This window comes from Microcaecilia unicolor, chromosome 8, assembly GCF_901765095.1.
Source record: "Microcaecilia unicolor chromosome 8, aMicUni1.1, whole genome shotgun sequence".
NCBI classification, from domain to species: domain Eukaryota; kingdom Metazoa; phylum Chordata; class Amphibia; order Gymnophiona; family Siphonopidae; genus Microcaecilia; species Microcaecilia unicolor.
Genome location: NC_044038.1, coordinates 66,098,937 through 66,124,536, shown reverse-complemented (window position 1 = coordinate 66,124,536; position 25,600 = coordinate 66,098,937). Strand labels below are relative to the sequence as shown.

The window sequence follows — 25,600 nt, the reverse complement described above, 5'->3', positions numbered from 1 at the left end:
AGTCTATCGTTCACATTCCTCTTATACACCCAGGACTGATCTGCCCCCAAATAAATTCCTAGATATCTAATCCCTCCTACTGCCCACTTTAAGGGGAAATCACGCAGCACCATGCTGGCACATGGCTCGCTAATGGGCAACGCCTCTGACTTGCCAAAGTTGATGCTAAGGCCCGCGAACTCCCCAAATCTCCGAATGATGTTCATAGTTATTGGAAGAGTGCGTGTCGCCTCACTCAACAAAAGCAACATATCGTCTGCATATAAGTTTATTCTGTACTCTTCACCCCCCACTATTATACCTTTTAACTCACCCTCCTGTCTTATTCTGGCTGCCAACGGTTCCAGAGACAGAATAAACCATAGCGGGGATAACGGGCAGCCCTGCCTGGTCCCTCCCTTTAATGGGAAGGTCTCAGTGACAGCATCGTTGATAATAATTTGAGCAGTTGGGTTACTATACAGGGCCCGAATCCAGTCCAGAAAGTCACCCCGGATGCCGAACCACCTCAATATCCAAAACAGATATTCCCATACCACCTTGTCAAAGGCCTTCTGGGCATTCCAGGCTGGCCAGCAAAGCGTCTCCCGCTCGCCCCTGCCCCTCAAACAGAGCCCAGCAAATAGTCAAGGCGTGAGTGAACCCCATGTGAGTGTGAGTGTGAGTGTGAAAAAAAAGTATAGTCATGCTCATCTAAATGTTGGAGGCGCCAAACATCCACTAGCCCCAATTTCTCCATTACCAAATTCACCCCCCTCTCATCATGAACTTTCCCCACCTTCTTTGGGGGCTTGCAATCTATGGTGGGATCACTGGTTATGTTAAAATCTCCCCCCACAATTAACTGGTATTCATCTAATGGTATTAATTTAGCAATCAATGTAGTAAAAAATTTGTGTGTATAAACATTGGGCGCGTACACACTGCAGAGCCCCACCTTAACACCTTGTAAAGAACCTGCCACTATCACGAATCTCCCCTCTTCATCTTGGTACATTTTATGCAGGCTAAACGCCACTGATTTGCAAATCAAAATGGCAACACCACGCTGCCTTCCATTATAAGCTGCAAAGTAAATGTCCCCCACCCAATCCCTCTTTAATTTGAGATGTTTTTGTTTACTTAGGTGTGTCTCCTGTATCAGGGCTATGTCAGCTTTCTGTCTCTTTAATGCCTGCAGAATTGTTTTACATTTGATAGGGGAGTGCACGCCATCAAAGTTCAGTGTTACTATTTTTAAATTAGCCATCGTCCAATCTGAAATGACCAAAAAACACTGTCACATCTTGCTGTAAATTTCTGGAAGCCTCCCAGCTCAGCTCCCAGTACTCTCGTTCTCCCAGCCAATATGGTCCACCATCTTTAGTCGTATTCTCCCCTCTCCTGTTCCCTTGTTCCCCATATTTTCCATTATTATACGAATCCAGGATCCTATCTACCCTCTCCAACCCTCCACCCTCCCACTCCCACTCCATCCTCCCCTTTCTCCCATCTCCCTTCCCTGACCTTAGTTCCCCCAACCCCCCCTGGTCCAAGCATTCCCCCGTGTGCACAACAGTTATCTTCACACACTCCCCCCTCTTTCACACCACTAACTCTCCCGATCTCCTCTCCCACACTCTCCCATCCATTCCCCGTGCCAACCCCCCAAGTACCTCCCTCCTAATTAAAACAGTTATACAAACGTCCCCCAGGTTCCCAACATTGTAGTTCCAGCAACAAGACTGTTATAAAGACAGGAGCAAACATTAAACAGAAAGAAAAACCTTGTCATATCACTTTGAAACTGCATGCATTACTGTCCAACAGCTAACATACTCGATTCCGGCCAACTGGCAAGAGTGCAGGTCCCTGCGGCCTTCATCACAACATCCTCGCCCGCCACAAGTTAGAAAGATCACAGACCTCAAGACTCGTGATCTTCCCGCCCAGCTCTTACCGATCTTGTAGCAGGAGCGAAAATCTCAAATCCAGTCCCTGTAAGCCTCTTCTCATTACAGTCTCTTTACGAACGCTTCTAATTCCGCAGGCTCGGTGAAGTACAGGGATTTATTATCATGAAGAACCCTAATTGTTGCTGGATACAATAAGGCAAACCGTACTCCCTTGTCGTATAGTCTTTTACAGTGGCATCCCATCTGCTTCCGCTGGTCTGACACCAAAGCAGAGTAATCTTGAAACAGCAAGATTTTGTTCCCCTCATATTCAAGCCTCGGCTGTCTTGTCCACAAGGAGGGTGAGCCCTTAGGTCCCGCAAGGCCCAAAAGGACCTCAAAGGACAGCCGCGCAACCCCAAGTCTTCACCCGCGGCGACCGCCGTTCACCAAGGGTTGAGCCCCCAGCTGCAGGCGGTCAACGGGACTTCAGGAACCGCGGGGTTACCGGACTGGCCTGGACTGGAACCGGGAGAGAAGCGGGCAGGTGGAAAGAAGAGTCCAAAGACTGGCAGCAGATCAGGACTGGCAGCAAAAGCGTAGTCGGGGTCAGGCAAGAGGTCAAGGCCGGCGGCTAGTAGAGAAGTCAAAGTCAGGCTGGAGGTCGAAGCAGGCAGCTAGGCAGAAATACCAGGAAACAGTCCAAATTCCAAAATCCGCAAAACCAGGAGACAACCAAACACAGGAACCACGGAGATAGGCTTCGGGAACAGAACCTGAAGCAAGGTGCTAGCTCAGTTCCCTTCTTTAAATACAGTACCAGATCAGCCGCCCCGCCCCTGTAGGAGCAGCCCACCAACCCGGCCATGGGTATCGGCAGAGCCCCTCTGATTGGCTCTGTCCGATTTCCCAGGCGGGACCACCAACTTGGCCTCCCAATCCGGCGCCTCAGAGGCGGAGCTCCAGGCCCTCCTGCCCAGGAGGGAGGAAGACACTGACCGTCCCATTCTGGCGCCGCCTCCTTTGGCGGCGCGAACATCGCCTCCACAACCGGCGACCGAGAGACCGGCGGCCGCAGTCGCCGGCCTCCGGTCCCGGCCAGAACAGCCATCACTGCGGCGGGGCCCGACACCACACCGAGGCCTTCGGGCCGCTTCCCCTCGCCGCGGAGGACGCTGGCTCCCGCCCCCCGCGGCGGAAGAGCAGGTAGGGGCGCGGGACGCGACATCGGCTTACTTCTGTACACCTGCAGAAGTGCTTCTTTTTCTTTGTAATTTAAAATTCTTGCCAAAACTTGTCGTGGCCTGTTTTCTTTGGCTCTTACAGCTCCCACTCTGTGGACCCTTTCTACTTGCAGAAAAGGCCCCTCCAACTCCAGGCCCAACTGTGTGGGAAGCCAATGCTCTACTAACTTTCGAAGATCCGCTGCTTTCACTGACTCTGGGACTCCCACAATCCTCAAGTTGTTTCGCCTGCTCCTGTTTTCTAGATCTTCTGCCTTCTGTGCCAGTTGTTCGCATCGCCATTCCAGCGCTTCCACTCTGCTAGTTTTGCTCGCCACCACATCCTCACACTGCAATATGCGCTCTTCCGCGTGCTGCAGGCGCGTGCCCTGGCGCTCCAATGTTTCTTGAATCTGATCCACAGATGCCTGCAGCTTCGACAGCTTCTCCTCTAACACAGCAGAAATCTGCTGTGCCAGATCCCTCGCCAGTTCAGATGGTAACGTTCCCGTCATTGTCAGCTCCGGGGCCGCTGCCATTTTGTTGTGCACCGCTCGAGCACTCGTCTTCCCCCGCAGAGTCTTAGCGGGCATAACCAGCGTGCCGGCCTGCCAAAGAGGGTACGGCGATCTTGATTTTCACCGCTCTCACTTTAAAAACTCCCCGCTCTGCTACTTGGGGTTCGCTATGAGGTCTTTGCGGGTAAATTTATCAGGTTTTTGAGCGCGGAGGTCGGAGCCAGTTTTCAGGGCATCCGCTCAGCTCCACGTCATCACGTGACCCCCCCCCCCCCCCCCGCTCCTTTTGTTATGTGGAATGCAGTGGTATATTATAAAAATGCACTTGACATTTTTATTACTACTATTTGAAAGAAAGATATTAAATAATGAGGATAGAGCTACCTTCATGCAGAAGTCCAAAGTCAGTCTAAATGTGCCAGTTCTGTTGTATATATTTATTTCTTCTTAAAGTCTGTTTGGATATAAATGCAAGCAGCACACTATTAGCTGCCAAGTTCATGCAAAGTTAATTGTTTTCACTGGAAAATAAATCTGTTGGCTACCTGCTATGTGATTTCATCAGTATTTCACTATTGCTACCAAGTATTACATATTGTTGGCATTTGCTTAAAACTTTGACTGGATGGACCATACCGATCTTTATCTTTATTATGTTACTATGGTCTTAATTCATCTATTCAGACCTTACATGCTTATGATATTGCTTTTTAAACCCAAAGGAGACACCCAAAGGTGGTTGAACAATTAGATATAAACTATGTTGTTTCTGACTTTACTTGTTTTGGACTGCTTTGGGTCTTACTGATCTGTACATCTGCTGTCTAGCATTTTGGAAGATGAAAATGTGGAAATATTTTGGATGTACTCTCTAGAAGTTGTTATTTGCTTTTCAATGAGTGTATGGATGCCTGTTCTGGAGTGTGCATGTGATAATGTTTGAATAACTGTCTATACATATGACTATGATTTCTGAACATGCAGCATCATTAAAGGACAGACTTTTAAAGGCCAGTTGGGTATATATCCTAATCTCAGCTTTGTTAAATGTTTCAGACATATCCATCTACTTGTTCCCATGATGTTACTGAATTCTATTCTTCTGTCTCACTGTATTTTCAAATGTAAGCCAAATTGAACCTGAGTTAGCTTGGGATAATGTGGGATATATATCTGATGGCACAAGGAACGCAAGTTTGGTCCAGTGAAGACTAACTCATCTGTTCCTTAGCTGGGGTTCAATATTACCATATTGAAAATGTGACCATACCATGCCTTTGTGGTTATGTTCCACTAAAGCCAACATAGATTTAGTGAAAAGAAATCTTGCCTCACCAATCTATTACATTTCTTTGAAGGGGTGAACAAACATGTGGATAAAGGCAAGCCGGTTGATATTGTGTATCTGGATTTTCAAAAGGCGTTTGACAAAATACCTCATGAAAGACTCCAGAAGAAATTGGAGAGTCATGGGATAGGAGGCAGTGTTCTATTTTGGATTAGTGGTTAAAGGATAAAGGGTTAACTGGTCAGTATTCCAAATGGAGCAGGGTAGATAATGGGGTTCCCCAGGGGTCTGTGCTGGGACCACTGCTTTTAAACATATTTATAAATGATCTAGAGACGGGAGTAACTAGTGAGGTAATTAAATTTGCTGATGACACAAACTTATTCAAAGTTGTTAAATCGTGAGAGGATTGTGAAAAATTACAAGAGGAACTTACGGGACTGGGAGACTGGGGTGGTGGGAGGCAGGGCTAGTGGTTGGGAGGCGGGGCTAGTACTAGACAGACTTCTACGGTCTGTGCCCAGAAAATGGCAGATACAAACCAAGGTAATTTATCTTTTTTTATATATATATGTATGCACTTTAAAAAAATGCTAAAGTGTTTTAAATTGTTTTAAATGTGCTCAGACCATACCGTTTACACCCATTATATCCTCCCCGAGGAGTGAGGAAGGATTCCAGAGGCGATCCCACCCGGGGATTTATGATGCCTGCAAATTGGTTTAAAAGATTAGTATTTTTCCCTTTCTGATGAAGACTTTTGAAACTCGGCCAGAGTTAAAGGGAGCAGTTATTTTGATGGCAAGATTGGAATGGATGAATGATATGTGATTTTAATGAAGCACAAGCACGAGCACAATATACCCCAAGGGAAGTGAAATAATTATGTGAATATGTGTGTATATCGCATTGTGGGTTGGTTTGTGTAAGATATGTGGGGGAAGAGAAATCAGGGTGTCATGAATTAACATATTCCTCCTTTAGGTTTAAACAAACGTTGAACTGTATGTTTTATTATCCATGTATCAGAAGGTAATATGGAATGTACCATAATTTATGGGCGGAGGTTTGAGCTCAAGTCTAACAATATTTAATGTGAATAGTCCATGACTTATACATATGTATTATAGATATACGCATACATCGGTGAGTAAGATCTACTTGGGCGCAGCTGTATGTACATACAAAAATATTAGGAGGTGGAACATTATATGTGCAATGATGGTTCCATTGTGACACCACCACATATTCCTCTTGGGGATATAATGGGTGTAAACGGTATGGTCTGAGCACATTTAAAACAATTTAAAACACTTTAGCATTTTTTTAAAGTGCATACATATATATATAAAAAAAGATAAATTATTCTGAACCCAAGTTTACTATAGTGAGTTTAAGGTTTAACTTGGTTGGTTGGATTTGATCTTCCTGATTTTTTGTAAGATACAAACCAAGGTCAGGTATACATATAAAGTAGCACATATGAGTTTATCTTGTGGGCAGACTGGATGGACCGTACAGGTCTTTCTCTGTCGTCATCTACTACGTTACTATGTAAATGGCAAATGATGTTTAATGTGAACAAATGCAAAGTGATGCATGTGGGAAAGAGGAACCCGAATTATAGCTACGTAATGCAAGGTTCCACGTTAGGAGTCACCGACCAAGAAAGGGATCTCGGCGTTGATATGTTGAAATCCTCTGTTCAGAGTGCTGCGGCAGCTAAGAAAGCAAATAGAATGATAGGTATTATTAGGAAAGGAATGGAAAACAAAAGTGAGGACGTTATAATGCCTTTATATCACTCCATGGTGCAACTGCACCTCGAATATTGTGCTCAATTCTGGTCACCGCATCTCAAAAAAGATATAGCGGAATTAGAAAAGGTACAGAGAAGGACAACGAAAATGATAAAGGGGACGGGACGACTTCCTTATGAGGAATGGCTAAAATGGCTAGGGCTCTTCAGCTTGGAGAAAAGATGGCTATGATAGAGGCCTATAAAATAATGAATGGCGTGGAACGGGTAAACGTGAATCGTTTGTTTATGCTTTCCAAAAATACTAGGACTAGGGGGCATGCGATGAAGCTACAAAGTAGTAAATTTAATACGAATCGGAGAAAATATTTCTTCACTCAACATGTAATTAAACTCTGGAACTCCTTGCCAGAAAATGTGGTAAAAGTGGGGTTTAAAAAAGGTCTGGATGGCTTCCTAAAGGAAAAACCCATAGACCATTATTAAATTGACTTGGAGAAAATCCACTGCTGTTTCTGGGATAAGCAGCATAAAATGTATCTTTTTCGGGATCTTGCCAGGTATTTGTGACCTGGATTGGCCACTGTTGGAAACAGGATGCAGGTTTTAATGGACCTTTGGTGTGTCCCAGTGTGGCAATACTTATGTATTTATGTACTTGTTTAATAAGATAAACAATTAACTAGCTTGCTTGAAAGGATTATATAACATTTGGATGCATGACTAGGAACACAAGCACACACTTAGTTATGCAATATCACAATTCCTCATGAATATCCAGAAAACAATCTTTTAGTGGACAGTGTTCACAATGAGCTCCTTTTAATATTGACCAGAAAGAAGAGAAGAGTTTTCAGTTTTGGCACAGTAAAAGTCATCACAAGAACAAAATATAAGAAAACCAATTTACTGCACTAGGGACTTATAGCCCATTTAGATATGTTTAAACAAATGGGAGATCTGCATGAAACAAAATATTTATTTTGTATTTTTTTTGACTTATAAAACCACTTGTCCCTGAAAAATGGTCAAAACAAAATAATCCATTTGTGTATCTAAAATGTAAAGTTCTACAAAAGAGATGAAGATGTGATTCCATGTGTCCCAGTGAAAGGAGAGATTAATTTTATTTTCATTTAATTTCAATATATTTAATCTTTATAACACCAGGCTTCCAACAGCAGATTACAACAGTTAAGATGAACTCATCAGGAAACAGGATATCCTCACTGAGATTTGGCTATGTATTACTGTATTGTATAGAATAATGTAGAAAAATGAGCACAAAATACAGAGGTTATTACTGCTGTTTCTACTGACTACAATAATTTTTTATGCTGTTTTAGGGGCCCTTTTACAAAGGTACGGTAAGGCTACCAAATGGATAGTGTGTGCCTAATCGGCTCGACTGCTGGGGAAGCATAGGAGCCCGGCGATAGTTCTGAAGTTGGCATGCAGAGTTTCCTGAAAAACAAAACAAAAATATTTTTTCTACTATGGGGGGGCCTTCCTGGCAGTAATCGGCAGCACAGCCACATTGTCGCACGCTGCTCGATTACTGCAGGTTTAGCACGTGAGCCCTTACTACCAAATAAATAGGAAGTGGTAAGGGCTTATGAGATAAATGGCCAGGCACTATTTTTGGACTTAGTGCCTGGCCATTATTGCCAAAAATAGAAAACTGGCTTTATGGCAGATGCACTAAGAGGTGGCCTGAATATGCGGGAAAACTGCCCGCTAAAAGTAGTAAACATATGGGAAGCTTTCAAATAAATAAAAAAGCTGTCAAATTAAAAAAAAAACGCACGCATAGGCAGTTATAAATGTTTGCTGTTGTTTTTATACTGAAATCCACAATACAGCATTGTAAATAACAAAGCAAGCTCTGAAGCACTGACAAAAACATTTTGAATATAACCCTCTTCCCTTCACAGACCCCTCAAAACCTCCTCCAACCCCCAACTCCCCTCCTAACAGAAAGAATGCAAAACTAAAGAGGTTTGATAAAATAATATAAACCTTACAAATTTGCTATTGTTTTCAACAGCATCTGAGAATGTTTTGAGTCACTCAATATAGCGGCAGGATCCGCCTACTGGCTTCAGCCCACAGAATGGGCCAGATAGGCTCATACAAAAAAAGGTGTTAAAATATTCAATCATTCTGACTGTAGGTCAACATTATACAGGACCAGGACACTGTACCAGTGACTTCACAGTGAGAATCCTGAAAGGTAACTTTAAAACCATACAAGAACGTAAGACCTTTGAAGTCAGAATGATTGAATATTTTAACACCCAACAGAAAGGACTTAGCAAGGATCTGGGGTTCCTAGCCCATTATAAACCATAAAGCTGTATGTCTCTGTTGATCACCCTCCCCTCACCTATCCACATCCATCCTGTTAGAATATCAATGATATGCTTTGATGTTCCCATGCATACCTCCGACCCACCCCCATCCTCCCACCCTGTCAGACTGTCATAGTAATGCTTGAATGTTTTCACTTATATACACTGTCAGCTAGCACATTTGCTTATTTCCGATCTGAGGAAGAAGGGCAACCTTCGAAAGCTAATCAAGAAATGTATTAAGTTATGTCCAATAAAAAAGGTATCATCTTATTTTCTATTCCATGTTTTATTTTGTTTGATTTCTATTGATAAAGGAAATTATTGAAAACCCACTTATTTAAAAAAGTTTATTCAACTCAATAGTTCTCTACTTTAAACATTCACTCACTTAACAGACAATTTACCTTTGACATCCCCTTTACCATTTGATCTCTTCCATACCATTTCCCTACTTTTCTTTTCCCTTTCTCCTTCCCTGCACCCTTTCCCACTCCCCCTCCCTTTTTCCCCCTTTTCCATGCTTCTCTCCCCTCTTCTTCCCTGCCTCACTCTCTCTCCTCTCCTTACAATCTACCTTAGTCTAATTATGTTTTATTGTTATATAATACTTTAAATCATTGTTAACTTCATGATTTTGTGATTTGTTGCTATGTAAGCTGCATAGAACTTGCGATGAGTGGGAATTGTGCTGGATACAAATGTAATAAATAAATAAATATGTCAGTTTTACAGGGGAAGTATTAAATGAGATATTATTTTTCTGTCCTCTCTAGTGTATGTGAGGACAGCTATTCCTATGAGATCAGTGACCCCTTAGGACGTGACAACTACAAGGAACAGTATCTCTTCGTTTATAAGTGAGTAAAACACACAATATTACGCTGATATCTTATTACATCTGTGTTATTTGAATGTTTTTCCATGCTGTCTACTACGGTATCATTCGTATTGTATTGACATTTATCATGTTTCTGTTATATGATGGTTCTTCAGTGCTGTTAAATGTGTATATCTCTGATACTGTTGTTAGTTCTATTACTAGGTTTTCAGTTTCCCATTTCCAAGTTTACCTCATTGATTGTATTTATGTTTATATTTGGTCTTTGTACTATTATCATGCTGTTAACAAAATTGTTAAGTTTTATGTTAAACTGTACCTGCTGTACACCGCCTTGGATGAATCTCTTCATAGAGGCGGTCAATTAATCAATCAATCAATAAATAAATAAATACAAGCACATGCAAACACACACATACAATATGTAATGGCAATTTCTATTCTTTCCCAATTATGCCTGTCCTCTGTGGACCGCACACATTATTCATAGGCTGGGAATAGATAAAGAGGTCAATGTACTGCCAAGCAGAAAACTACATGCACTGCTTAGTGTCAGGTTGTGGGCACATTTCGGTGCATACAGCTTGGTGAAAGATGCAGGAAGGACTTTTCTAACTCTATAATTTATTTGGCAGGTAATGCACTTTTACAAGCTCTAATCCTTAATCAGCTGGATTATTATAATGTGTTACGGGGGTCTTTTACTAAGGATTTATTCCTATGGGCCTGCTGCAGATAGCTCAAGCTAATCTTTAGTAAAAGACCCCTATATGAGGGGTGTTGTGATTTGTTTTTAAAGAAATTGCAAACATTGCAGAATACAACTTTGAGATTGCTATATTCTGCTAGGAAATTTGATAAGGTAACTCCTTTCTATATCAAGGCTCATTGGTTACACATGCAGGCATGGATAATCATTAGTACTTAAGATTCTGTACGGGCAAACACTATAATATCTCATTCTATCTATGGTGCTAATCCAAGATGTGCGGCCAATTGGTGCCAATAATTGGGCACTAATTGGCATTAATCAGCGCCAATTTGGAATTACGTGCACATTTTCCTATGCGCTATTCTATAACAATGTGCGCCTATATCCCAAGGCGTGGAACCCAAAAAGAAGCCTGACAATGGGAGGTGCATGGGCGGGTCAAGGGCATTCTTAAAATTTAGGCATAATTGGATACCAGGAATTACATCTGGTTTCAGCAGGCTTAAGTCCTGGTGCCAAAATCGGCACTCAACGCTGTTCGATAAAAGGCGCTCATCTTGGAATGGGAAGAGTCCAGAAATGGGACATGAAGGACAGCTAAACAGACCGCTGGTTCAAACAATCCACTTTATTCTTGAAATATATATTTAAAAAACTCAAGACTCAGTACGGCAGCTGTGTTTCGGCATGCACGATGCCTGCCTCAGGAGTCTACAAGCGAAAGAAAACATACTATCACATAAATATGAAAAAATAACTAACACAAATGTTTGAGTTCTGTATACAACTAAATGAACATAATCATGCAATAGTAAATGAATGATAAAATATATACAAATATACTGGGTTAAAAACAGAATCTCTAAAAATGTACCGATACATTAAAAGGCAATCAATGTGAAAAAGCTTTTTGTTTAATTTTATGTTTCTGCACACCTACAATTTTAGGAGTATGTTTACTAAGGTGCGTTATCATTTCTAATGCGCCTTTAAATTTAAGGCGTGTTAAACACTAATGCACCTATTCATTTCTATGGGCGCATTGGCATTTAATGTGCATAAACTTATGCACGTCAAAACACTAAGCTACCCATAGCGCAGCTTAGTAAACATAGGCGTTAGAGAGGTATTCTTTTTCACATTGATATACATTTCAAGAATAAATTGGATCATTTGAACCAGCGGTCTGTTTAACTGTCCTTCATTTCCCACTTCTGGACTCTCCCTGTTGGCTTCTTCGTGGGATTTCTTGCATTCAGTTGCCATTTTGGGCTCATCTTTGAATAGCATTGAGCACCGATTTTTTTTTTTTTGGCTCTAGCCCTATATGACAAAACTCGTGATCTGGTCATCTCTTCGGGGTACATTACAATCAAAAAAAATTAAATGCTGTTACATTTTCCAGGGATAAAGCAGTACGATATAAGCGGATGGACCTATGTATCTACCTTTCCTTATTAAGCCACAAAGATGTGGAATGATCTTCTCGAGAACAGTAGACTAATTGCTGACCATCTGCTCTTTGGGAGACATTTAAAGACTTGGTTGTTTCAAAGGTTTTGTATCAGAAACAATGATCAAATATTATTGACTTATTTTTTATGTTGTTCTCTTTCCCTCGGTATGCCTGGGTTTTGACAGTTTGTGAACTGCATTGAACTGATATGGGTTTATGCAGGATATAAGCATTGTAGTAGTATTACAGAATCAACACAGAGAGGTTACTACTTCATAAAACTTCATTTATCAGGACCCCACAGCCCCCCCCCCCCCCCCCCAAACCTTAAGGTTAAAGATAACAGAACATGCATTCATTGAGCTCGGACCCTCCAGTAGTTCCTCCATACTCTGTTACAGGTGTCAAGCTTCCTCTTCAAGCAGCACAATTTCCACCACCTGGAAAGACCATTGAGTGGGGATCAGAGCAGCTTTCCAAAATGCGGCAGTAGCGAGTTGAGCAGTGTGAACAAGATGGCCAGCCAGTTCTCTGTCTGCCCCACCAAGTTCCACACCCCACCCATAACCCAGCAGGACTTCTGAGCACTAAAGTGCATGTGTAAGAATTTGCCCTCAGTTTATTGTAGTGCCATTTAAATACTTTCTCCTTGATATTCTAAGTGTGGCAGTCAGCTACCACAGGCTTTTCTGAATATCCAAGTAACTGGAGAGTAACAAGGTCAGCCTTTTTCTGTCCCAAATGTATCCAGCAGTTACCTGGTACTGGAATGAATACTGCTCCTAACTGAGGTGCCAATGATCAGAAGCCCCACGCTGTTCCAAACAGTGTTCTAAAAATAGTGCTGGAACAGTGCGGGGGCTATAATGCCCCTATGATCACAGCAGGCACAATCCTCCCGCACTAGTTTGACAGGTCTGGGCTAGCAAAAGCTCGGACCTGTCAAACGCAGGAGATGGAGGTCTGTGGAACCCCCCTGAACCCCCCAAACACAAGAGCATAGGGGGTTGGAGATCTGGTGGATCTCCAGCTCCGTACTCTCCCTCACACCCCCCAAAAAGCCCTGATGGCCCAGTGGACCGCAACCAACCCCCACCCCCCACCCCCACCTCTGCACTAGAGGAGGAGGGACTAGCACACTCCCTCCTCTTTCAGTGCTGCCTTCAAAATGGCAGCACCCTGCCTTGCCTAGAGCATCCTGGATGCACTGGGCAGGCTTCCCTACCATATAAAACCTGTGTCACTGGCTTGGGGTGTGGAGCTCTTGTTAGGTTCAGGTTGTCAGTTGGGGGGATGGGAGGCCTGCTAGCATGCAAATGCACACTGGACAGGGCTCTCTATTTCTCCCCAATGCTTTGTAAACCTTAACACCAGATCTGAGCTGGTGTAGGGTTTACAGCGGTAGCAGTGCACTAGGTTGGCTGCTGCCCGCTGAGCATTGAGGAAGATACTAATATCCCTGTTTAGAATACATTTGCATGCTATAGCATTCAGAGCCTGTGAGTGCGTTGTTACGCGCGCTCACTGGCTCTGATCATGGGATGGCACTAATGGCCTCTAGTGCCCGCATTTGGTTTTGATCATCTGGGCATGAGTAACTCCCGACTCTACCCAAGCTCTGCCCTGCAGTACCTGGATAGTGCTGAGGTGGCCTGATTGGATATTCACATACTTTATAAACCGCTCAGGTAGTTCATTGCAGAAAAAAATTATCTTCAAAAGTACATGTGTTAAAAACACGCAGGCATGCCTCCTTTAAAACAATGCTCTACTTAGTGTACTGAAGAATTACAAATTGGTACTACTAGCAGGAGAGCAGAGAAAGAGGGAGGTGCTTTCCAGCAGCAAAGAGTTCATTAATCAAAAAGGGGGCCACAGGTTCAGATCCAGTTCAGGTCCAGAAGATCACCTTGAATTCACCACCAAACCCTCCCCTCCTCTTCATCCCATAACCCACTCCCCAACCAACCAACCCAGGCCTCCTTCTCCTCTTTTCCTGATATCACCGAAGAGGAAACCGCCCATCTACTCTCCTCCTCGAAATGCACCACTGTTCTCAACCCCATCCCCACCAACTTACTTAACACCATCTCTCCTACTATCACCACCCCCCCCCCCCCCCTATCTGTCATATCCTTAACCTCTCTCTTTCCACTGCAACTGTCCCGGACACCTTCAAGCATGCCGTAGTCACACCCCTCCTCAAAAAACCATCACTTGACCCTACCTGTCCCTCCAACTACCGCCCCATTTCCTCCTACCTTTCCTCTCCAAGATACTTGAACACGCCATCCACAGCCGTTGCCCTCGATTTCTCTCCTCTCATGCCATCCTCGATCCGCTTCAATCCGGGTTTCGCCCCCTGCACTCGACAGAAACAGCACTATCTAAAGTCTGCAATAATGACCTACTCCTCGCCAAATCCAAAGGTCACTACTCCATCCTCATCCTCCTCGACCTATCCGCTGCCTTTGACACTGTCAATCATAACTTACTTCTTGACACTCTGTCCTCCTTTGGATTCCAGGGCTCTGTCCTCTCCTGGTTCTCCTCTTATCTCTCCCATCGTACCTTCAGAGTACACTCTCATGGTTCGTCCTCCTCCCCTATCCCGCTCTCCTGTCGGAGTCCCCCAGGGATCTGTCCTTGGACCCCTCCTTTTTTCAATCTACAACCTCTTCCCTGGGCTCCCTGATTTCATCTCATGGCTTCCACTACCATCTCTATGCCAACGACACCCAGCTTTATCTCTCCACACAGACATCACTGCGGAAACCCAGGCCAAAGTATCGGCCTGCTTATCCGACATCGCTGCATGGATGTCCAATTCGCCACCTGAAACTGAACATGGCCAAGACCGAACTTCTTGTCTTCCCACCCAAACCCACTTCTCCTCTCCCTCCACTCTCTATTTCAGTTGATAACACCCTCATCGTCCCCGTCTCATCTGCCCGCAACCTCGGCGTCCTCTTCGACTCCTCCCTACTCCTTCTCTGCACATATCCAGCAGATAGCCAAGACCTGTCGCTTCTTCCTCCTCTATAACATTAGCAAAATTCGCCCTTTCCTCTCTAAGCACACCACCCAAACTCTCATCCACTCTCTCATTACCCTCTCGCCTTGACTACTGCACCCTACTCCTCACTGGCCTCCCACTTAGCCATCTATCCCCCCTTCAGTCCATTCAGAACTCGGCTGCACGTCTTAACTTCCGCCTGGACCGATATACTCATATCACCCCTCTCCTCAAGTCACTTCACTGGCTTCCGATCAGGTACCGCATACAGTTCAAGCTTCTCCTACTAACCTACAAATGCACTCGATCTGCAGCCCCTCCTTACCTCTCTACCCTCATCTCCCCTTACGTTCCTACCCGTAACCTCCGCTCTCAAGACAAATCCCTCCTTTCAGTACCCTTCTCCACCACCGCCAACTCCAGGCTCCGCCCTTTCTGCCTCGCCTCACCTCATGCGTGGAACAAACTCCTGAGCCCATACGCCAAGCCCCCTCCCTGCCCATCTTCAAATCACTGCTCAAAGCCACCTCTTCAATGTCGCCTTCGGCACCTAACCACCACACCTATACTCAGAAATCTAGACTACACCAACTTGACATTTGTCCTTTAGATTGTAAGATCATCTGAGCAGGGACCGTCCTCTTTGTTAAATTGTACAGCGCTGCGTAACCCTAGTAACTCTAGAAATGTTAAGTAGTAGTAGTAGTAGTCAATAAAGTCACTACCATCTTATCTCAAGAAAAGGATTCAGGTGTCATCTTGATGATGCATCAAAACCCTCTGCCCAGTCTCAGTGCTCAAACAGAATAATAGAATCAGCCTCAAAGTCCTATCTGATGTAGGGATAAACAAGTGCCCTCCACCAGTGTCCAGTCTATGTAATTAACTCTAAGACCTGATCACAGTAGGCTAACCCAGAATTCTAGGACTAGTACCTTTATCTCTGCTCAGTGTGCAGCAGCAGCTAAGAAGCCAAATAGAATGTTAGGAATTATAGGAAAGGAATGGAGAATAAAATCGAGAATATTATAATGCCTTTGTATCACTCCATGGTGTGACTACACCTCAAATACTGTGTGCAATTTTGGTCACTGCATCTCAAAAGAGATATAGCGGAATTAGAAAAGGTACAGAGAAGAGCAACAAAAAGAATAAAAGGGATGGGATGACTTCCCAATGAGTAAAGGCTAAAGCGGCTAGGGCTCTTCAGCTTGGAGAAGAGACTGCTGAGAGGAGATATGATAAAGGTCTGTAAAATCCTGAGTGCAGTGGAATGGGTAGAAATGCTTGTTTACTCTTTCCAAAAATACAAGGCCTAGGGGGGCAGACAATGAAACCGAGTAGTAATTTAAAACAAATTGGAGAAAATATTTCTTCACTCAACGTGTAATTAAACTCTGGGAGTTACTGTCAGAGAATGTGGTAAAACAATTACCTTAGCATGGTTTAAGAAAGATTTGGATACGTTTCTGAAAGAAAAGTCCATAAGTTTTAAGTTTATTTTTCTTACTATACCACCCATCTAATATCTTCTGAGTGATGTACAGAATAAATATATATATATATATATATCACTACACACACATATACATATATAAAAGAATTTTAATTTTAGAAAAGAAGAAAAGATAAGACTCCATTACTAACAGGAAAGCATAGAAAGAAAGATTAAGTGCTTGGATCCCCGGGTCCACCACCATTCTAAGTCCTGTTAAATATCTAGTAAAGATGTTTCATATTAAAGCTGAGAATGCATCCTTGAATAAAAATGTTTTTAATCTTGACCTAATAAAGTCATTATTAAGATAGACTTGGGAAAATCCATTGCTTATTTCTAGGATAAGCAGTATAAAATCAACTTTACTGTTTTGGGATCTTGCTAGGTACTTGTGACCTGGATTGGCCACAGGATACTGGGCTTGATGGATCTTTAATCTGTCTCAGTATGGCGATACTTATGTACTTACAGTATCTTATCATTTGATGGTTTATCTGAAGCAAGGTGGTGGTCTCAGGCCAGTTCTCAGTGCAGAGGTGTCCACACACTAAAGCCACCCACAGTTTGACATTAATTGGCATCACTGTTGGTAATCCCAGCAAAGAGGTCAGATTGTTCTGGCATGAAGACTGCTTTTCCTTCCTAGCTCTGAAGGTGGCACTCTAGAGCAAATGTAGATACACTGTCAAGGAAATGAGAAGCTAGTGCAGCTGTTTCCCCCTGCTAGTTCAACACCAGTTGTAGTCATAGTAACATAGTAGTGACAGCAGAAAAAGACCTGTACAGTCCATCCAGTCTGCCCAACAAGATAAACTCATATGCGCTACTTTATATGTATACCTGGCCTTGATTTGTATCTACCACTTTCAGGGCACAGACCACAGAAGTCCGCCCAGCACTAGCCCCGCCTCCCAACCACCGGTCATACACATTTCTGCTCTATACAAGAAGCTAGCAAAATTGACTCCTAGCTCAAACACCACAAATAACTTGACTTCAGCACAATTGCTGGCTGTTTCCCAGGAGCTTGTTTCATTGTGAGGTGGCCGTACATGTACAAATGAGTATGCAATCAGATTTCGATACAGCACATGCTCTATTTAAAATGAGCACAAAAATATACAGCAGTCAACTCTCAGACAGTGTAATTAAAGCAGCCTGAGTCCTGTCTGACACAATGTTAAACAAGTGCTTCCAACAGTGTCCACTATACATAAAACTCTAGGGCTAACCCACAGAATTCAAGGATCAGTATTTTATTTATTTATTTGGATTTATTTACCGCCTTTTTGAAGGAATTCACTCAAGGCGGTGTACAAAAAAAATAGATCAAACATGAGCAATAGACAATTACAGCAGTAAAAATATTCAAAAACAATACAAAGTATGGCATGGTATACTATTTACAATGTCAACATAATAGAACATTATAGGGTAAAGCAAAGATGTAACGTATAGAAGGGTAAGAAAGTAGGAAGAGTTAGAAAGTTATCTCAGATCAGGGTCATTATGCAAGGTTCAGTCCAAACTCATAAATGAATTCTATCTACTGAACTCATCAGATGTTAATTGCAAGGGTTGGTCTTCAGACAGGACTCCTCCAAATGATTGGTATAATTCATTAATTTTGCTAGTCATGCCTCCCAATGCCAGCTAACAGCTTCCAATACAGCTCAAAGCTATCTTCAAAGCTGTGGCTCAAACAAGAGAGGTTTCAACAAGCGATGCTGCTGTGAGGCTCAGTCTGCCAAGTTGGGTGTTTGGTTTGCACTCTATAGAAAACAAAAGTTGCTAAAGATACGTTACTGAAGTATGATTGTTCTCCTCCACAGGACAGAAACAGTGCAGATACAAGAATATTACCATTACCATGATAATCACGGGTACTCAGGGACAGATGTCTTCAGTCGTGAGCCCTATGTGCTGAAGGTATACTCTCCTATCACAGGTAAGACCTGCCATTTACAACTGCCTATGCAAAAATTACTTAGCAATAAATCAATTATAGATGTTGAAATAACTATAAAGAATCCGTATCATAAAGATATGTAATAGCTAATTGCCAGCATCAAAAAAACATTTCAACATAAATTATTGCAATTGGGAACCCTCTGAAGTGGAACTTTTAAGGTGAAGTAAATTGCTTTTCATCTCCATTTGTTTCATCATCCATCTGCCTTTATTATTTGAATGTGACTTCTCCACATAAAACGTGCAATAATGCAATATCTTCAAAATGTCTTTAAATGAAAAGTACTTAGCTTTCATGACTTTAAGAAGTTTTATGATTTAAATCGACTTAATTGACTTCACTCCATCGGACCAACTAACCAACATGGCCAGTGCACGATTTCCATTGGCTGAATCCATGTTGATTCTGATCCATTAAATCATGTTTGTCTATGTTCTCAATAATTCTATTCTTTATAATCAGAGGCACAGCTAGGGTGGGGGGTGCAAGGGGAGCAATCGTGCCCCCAAATGGATTTTGAATAAAATAGCACCTATGCAGGGCCACCAAGACTGGGCCAGACCCAGGGCAAGGCCGCCCCCAGGGCCCCGTCGCCGCTGTCCCCCCCAAGGCCGCCAAGCCGCAGTCCCCAGTCTCCACCCGCCCACCCTCAGCCCCGTCGACAGTTCCCCTCCGTCCGCCACCGGGCTGGCCCCCTGCATTCAAATCACAGATCCTCACCTCCGTGTGAAAGCGCAGCAGTGGCAGATCAACTCCCTTCGGGCCTTCCCTCCCTGTGTCCCGGCCTAGCGGAAGTTACATCAGATGAGGGCGGGAAACGGAGGGAAGGCCCGAAAGGAGGCGATCTGCCGCTGCTGCGCTTTCACACGGAGGTGAGGATCTGTTATTTGAATGCAGGGGGCCCGGCCTGGTGGCAGACGGTCGATGGAGCCGAGGGCAGGCAGGTGAGACCGGGCACTGCGGCGCCGGGCCCCTCTTGGAGACTCGGGCAGGGGGAATTTTGTCCCCCCTGCCCCCCCCTCTCAGTGGCCCTGCACCTATGCAGATCAGCCCTTCAGCTTCACACTGACGCCTATTATACAAAAGTTCTGCTCCCCCTGACATCAAAACCTGGCTACATGTCTGCTTATAATAGTTTCTATTATTTTGCCCGGCACTTACATCGATTCTATTTTGAGGGTCTGTGATTATTGCAGGCAGTAGCAGCATTTGATTCAGAGATGATCTTATTTCTTTTGCAGTTATTTCCGAGTTTGTTTTGGTTCCCCTGCATGCAGCACCTAAAGATGCACTGAGGGAAATGCATGCCCTCTATGATGTCTATGAAGATGTTATATCGACCTGGAACACTGATGTAAGTACTGTACGATATTCACACACCAGAGAGCTGCTGCCAGTCCAGTGTGAAATATACACCCACACATACTTAAGAAATGATCATAGGAACATAAGAAAAGCCAGACTGAGTCAGACAGACATCCACTGAACCCAGCATCCTGTCTCCAACAGTGGCCAGCCCAAGTTACAAGTACCCAGCAGATTCTTGTAGATCAATTATACATAGCTGATTTCCAGGATGAACAATGGCTCTCCCAAGTCTATCTGGCCAAGTCCATCTTTTTGGACTTTTCCTCCAGGAACTTGTCCAAATCTCTTTTGAACCCCACCATGGGAGCCAACTTTTCAAAATTATTGGGGGTGCTAAGCCCAATGAAAATAACCCTCCCTGGACATATACAAGGAATCCCACTATGTTAGCCACCTTGACCACATTCTCTGGCAACAGATTCCACAACTTAAATATGCACTGCTTTAAAAACATGTATACGATTAGTTCTCAATCTGCTGGTCATTGGTTTCATGGAGTGGATTCTTATTTTGTATTTTCTTGACAAGCAAAACAACCATTCTACCCCACTCATCATTTTATAACCTTTCATATACCTCTCAGTCATCTTTTTTATAACTAGTCCTAATCTGGTTAGCCTCTCTTCATAAGAGAAGTGCTTTTATTCTTTTTGTCACCCCTCTCTGAACCTTTTCTAGTTTCACTATATTCTTTAACAGATGGGGCTGACCAGAACTGCACATAGTACTCAAAGGGTAGTTGTACCAGTGATCCGTACAGGGGCATAATGATAGTCTCAGTTTTGTTCTCTATCCCTTTTTGGATATTCCTAGCATTCCGTTTCTGTTTTTAGCAGCAGCGGCACCCTGGGCTGAAAATTTCAGTATATTATCCACAATAATTCAAAGACCTTTTCTTGTATGGGGAGTCCTACCTCAGAACCCAGCACTTTGTACCTGTAGTCGGGATTATTTATCCCTTTGTGCATCAATTTGCTCTTGTCCACATTAAATTTCATCTGCCATTTAGATGCCCAGTCTCCTAATATCACAAGATCCTTCTGCAAATTCTCACAGTCCTCTGCCCTTTGATTAATTTTCACCTATGTGTACTAAGGTGCGCTATAGGTGCGTTAGCAGTTTTAATGCATGTAAATGATGTACACGCATTAAACGCTAATGTGCCCATAGAAATGTATAGGCACATTAGCGTTTAACGTGCCTTAACTTTAAAGGCACGTTAAAATGCTAATGCACCTTAGTAAACATACCCTTTTGTGTCTTCTGCAAATGTGATCACTTCACTCATCATTCCTATTTCCAGATCATTTTTAATACGTTAAACAGTGCAGGTCTCAGTACGGTCCAACAGTGACCCTTTTCCATGTGGATAGTTGACCATTAAGTCCTACTTGTTGTCCTCTGTTTTCTGTCTTTCAGCCAGTTTACAATCCATAAAATGACATGAGGGGCATAATTGAACGAAAACGTCTATCTCCATGGGCGTTTATCTCCGAGAACGGGTCCGTGAAGGGGCGGACCGAACCGTATTTTGAAAAAAATAGACGTCCATGTTTTATTCGACAATTTGTGAGCTGGGCGTTTTTGTTTTTCAGTGATAATGGAAAATGAAAGCACCCAGCTCAAAAACGAATAAATCCAAGGCATTTGTGTGGGAGGGGCCAGGATTCGTAGTGCACTGGTCCCCCTCACATGCCAGGACACCAACCGGGCACCTAGGGGGCACTTTTACAAAAACAAAAAAAAAGGTAAAAGAGCTCCCAGCATAGCACCCTTCCCTTGTGTGTTGAGCCCCCCAAATCCCCCTCAAAACCCACTGTCCACAAGTCTACACCATTACTATAGCCCTAAGGGGTGAAGGGGGGCACCTACATGTGGGTACAGTGGGTTTGGGGGCTTGGACGACTAAGCATTAAGCAGCACAATTGTAACAGGTAGGGGGGGATGGGCCTGGGTCCACCTGCCTGAAGTCCACTGCACCCCCTAACAGCTGCTCCAGGGACCTGCATACTGCTGCCAGGGAGGTGGGTATGACATTTGAGGGTGAAAAAAAAAAGTGTGAAACATCATTTTTTTGGTGGGAGGGGGGTTAGTGACCACTGGGGGAGTCAGGGAGGTCATCCCCGATTCCCTCTGGTGGTAATCTGGTCATTTAGGGCATTTTTGGGGGCCTTATTCGTGAAAAAACAGGGTCCAGGAAAAGTGCCCTAAATTCTAGCTACAAACGCATACTTTTTTTTCCATTATCGGCGAAAGGCGCCCATCTTTCCTCGGCCGATAACCACGCCCCAGTTCCACCTTCGCCACGCCTCCGACACGCCCCCGTCAACTTTGTACGCTTCCGCGATGGAGTGCAGTTGAAAACGTCCAAAATCGGCTTTCCATATACCGATTTATTCGTTTTTGTGAGATAAACGTCTATCTCCCGATTTGGGTCGAAATCTAGGTGTTTTTCTCTTTCAGTTATAAGTTGGATAGCCTCTTATCCAATGACTCTTTAATTTCTTAAGGAGTCTTTCATGAGGGACTTTGTAGAATGCCTTCTCAAAATCCAAATACATTATAATCAAATCAGCTCACCCTGTACTCTTTAGTTCGCATAACAATTTTAAGCTGTAAATTGTTTTGACAGTTTATTTAATTGGTAGGCAGTGCACTGAGTAAATTACAGTGTTAAAACAACAGCAATAATCCAGTCCACAGGTCTGTTCCTGACTCAGCCATTCATCCCAGAACATAAAAATTCACTGTGCCTCAAATCATTCAACTCAGTCAGTCAATCTCTCTACCACCAATATTTACCCAGTAATTATTACAGATATCAGTTTTCCCCTTCAGTGAGTAAGAAAGCTTCTAATCAAGACAATCTCAGAAACTTGCTTATAGCAGTGAGTAGGCTTGGGAACCCCTTTCCAAAAGGTGGTTATAGTGCAATGAGCTGCAAGGAACAAGTGATCAGGTAATATACAAACTTCATGAGAAAAGTTCATATCCTACCTAAACAGTGCAATGGCGTAAAAGCCACATCTCAACACAGGATCCCTCTGAATATTGGGCCTCCAGAACTGTGCCACCATAACGGCAGGACCACCACATCTGCAGGTAATCTCCAAGGAGACCACAGTCACACAAACACAGTTTGGATGCGGCTCCTGGAAATGTGGTATATAACAAAGGGAATGTGTACATACAGTGTAAGAGTCTGACCTTTATTTCAACACTTTTACAGCACAGAGATAGAATAGGCTGACTGCCCTATCAATCTCATCCAAAGAAACCGGCAGTTCCTTATTTCATTGATCTATCGATTTCTGCAGCTTCAGTGGTACCTTGTCAATATCTAGATGAAGTATATTTCTCACTTGCCACTACCAGGATGAATGATATAAACTTCCAAGAGACTCAGGGGCAAACCTTGCCATCCCCCTCTGCAACTGCACAAATGTACCCTGCATTTGAAAATATTATTCTCCGAGGACAAGCAGGCTGCTTGTTCTCACGACTGGGTTGACGTCCGCGGCAGCCCCCACCAACCGGAAGAAGCTTCGCGGGACGGTCGGCACGCAGGGCACGCCCACCGCGCATGCGCGGCCGTCTTCCCGCCCGTGCGCGACCGCTCCCGCCAGTTACTTTTTTTCCGCGACTGGAGAGAGTTGTGCAATTGCCTCTCTCTCCGTTCAGCCGCCGGATTTTTCGACCGCGTTTACGCGGATCGTTGCTTTGGATTCCCGTTCGGTTCCTCTTTCTTTTCTTTCTTTATTGTTAAAAAAAAAAAAAAAAAAAAAAAAAAGATTTTCGCGCGTGTGGAGCACGCGCTCCCCTTTTCCCTCGCTTCCAGCGCGCCTCGTTGCGGCCTAGTGGCGCTCGGTCGGCTAATTTTTTCGTGGTGTGATTTTAGCCACCATTGCCGACTTTGACTTCGCCGACGCGATTTTCCGTCGATGTCCTCGAAGGTCCCGAGTGGATTTAAAAAGTGGTCGCTGCGGCCGGCCGATCTCGCAGACCGACACCCACGCTTGGTGCCTCCAGTGCCTCGGGCCGGAGCACAATCTCAAGTCGTGCACGCTGTGTCTCGGTCTCCGGAAACGGACTCAGGTTGCGAGGCAAGTTCTGCGGACCGTCTTTTTGGAACTTGCGCCGGCCCCTCGACGTCGACCTCGACGGCATCGGTATCGAAGGCCGGGTCTTCGGTACCGGTATCGATGCCCGAGACATCGGCACCGATGGCAGCGACCCCAGGAGAACAGGTCCTCGGCCCGCCGGTCCGCCGGTGAGAGTGGGGTTGAGAGGCCGCGTGGGCAGTCGGCCCCGGTCACTCCCTCAGCTCGTGAGCCACGGGACCGAACCCTGTCGGACCCGGTACCTCGAGACCGAGGGGGATCGACCTCCTCCTCCTCCATGCCCTCCGGCGCCGGTGACGTGCACCGGAAAAAAGATAAGAAGCGCCGTCACCGGAGCCCTCGGTGCACCCTGAAGAGGAGTCGACGCCGAAGCGTCATCGCAGAGAGGAGAGATCTCCGTCGGTGGTGGAGGTACCGACGCGTCGGGGTTCCGGCACCTCGGTGCCGTCTCCTGGCCCCCAGCAGCTTCTGGCACCGACACCCTTACCGGCCCCACCGCCTTTCCCGGCAGCGGGCCTGGACGAGTGCCTCAGAGCCATCCTTCCGGGGATCCTGGAAGGGCTGATGCGCCAGGCTGTGCCGGCGTCGGGGGTGCTTGCGCCCCCGCGCCGATGACTGTGGCGCCGGCGAGCTCTAGCCCGGCGCCGGGCTGTCGACACCGCCGCCGCTTGCGGTGCCGGTCTCGACCGCCACGCAGGTGGAGTCCCCGTCGACGTCGATGGAGGAGCTCCGTCCCCGCCGGCGCGGGAGTCCACCGCTCGACGACACCGAGACCTCGGTGCCTCGACGTCGAGCCGGGCCCGGTACCGGACTCAGCTACATGAGCTAATGTCCGATACCGAGGATGAGGACTCGTGGGGGGAAGAGGAGGACCCGAGATATTTCTCCTCAGAGGAGTCTACGGGCCTTCCCTCGGACCCCACGCCGTCACCGGAGAGGAAGCTCTCACCTCCTGAGAGTCTCTCCTTTGCCTCCTTTGTGCGGGATATGTCTATAAGCATTCCCTTTCCCGTGGTCTCTGTGGAAGACCGAGGGCCGAGATGCTCGAGGTCCTCGACTATCCATCACCACCTAGAGAGTCCTCCACGGTACCGCTGCACAATGTCCTGAAGGAGACGCTGCTTCGGAACTGGGTGCGACCACTAACTAACCCCACCATTCCCAAGAAAGCAGAGTCCCAGTACAGGATCCACTCTGACCCAGAGCTCATGCGGCCCCAGTTGCCCCATGACTCAGCGGTCGTGGATTCTGCTCTCAAGAGGGCACGGAGTTCGAGGGATACCGCCTCGGCGCCCCCGGGGCGGGTCCGCACTCTGGACTCATTTGGGAGGAAGGCCTACCAATCCTCCATGCTCGTGACCCGCATCCAATCTTACCTGCTCTATATGAGCATCCACATGCGGACCAATGTGCAACAGCTGGCGGACCTGGTCGATAAGCTCCCGCCGGAGCAGTCCAGGCCATATCAGGAGGTGGTCAGGCAGCTGAAGGCGTGCAGAAAGTTCCTGTCCAGGGGGATTTTTGACACCTGTGACGTGGCATCTCGTGCTGCGGCCCAAGGTAGTGATGCGCAGGCTCTCATTGGCTGCGTGCCTCTGACCTG

General features: G+C 45.1%; 1 protein-coding gene across 1 annotated transcript in view; it reads left to right on the top strand.

Annotated features, from left to right (window-relative positions):
• LOC115476776 (deoxyribonuclease-1-like) overlaps positions 1-25,600 on the top strand; it is a 102,115-nt gene that overhangs the window by 54,515 nt on the left and 22,000 nt on the right. The window contains exons 5-7 of the mRNA XM_030213356.1: positions 9,790-9,873; positions 18,369-18,484; positions 19,750-19,871. Coding sequence (XP_030069216.1) covers positions 9,790-9,873; positions 18,369-18,484; positions 19,750-19,871 — 322 coding nt within the window. The remainder of the gene's footprint in view (positions 1-9,789; positions 9,874-18,368; positions 18,485-19,749; positions 19,872-25,600) is intronic.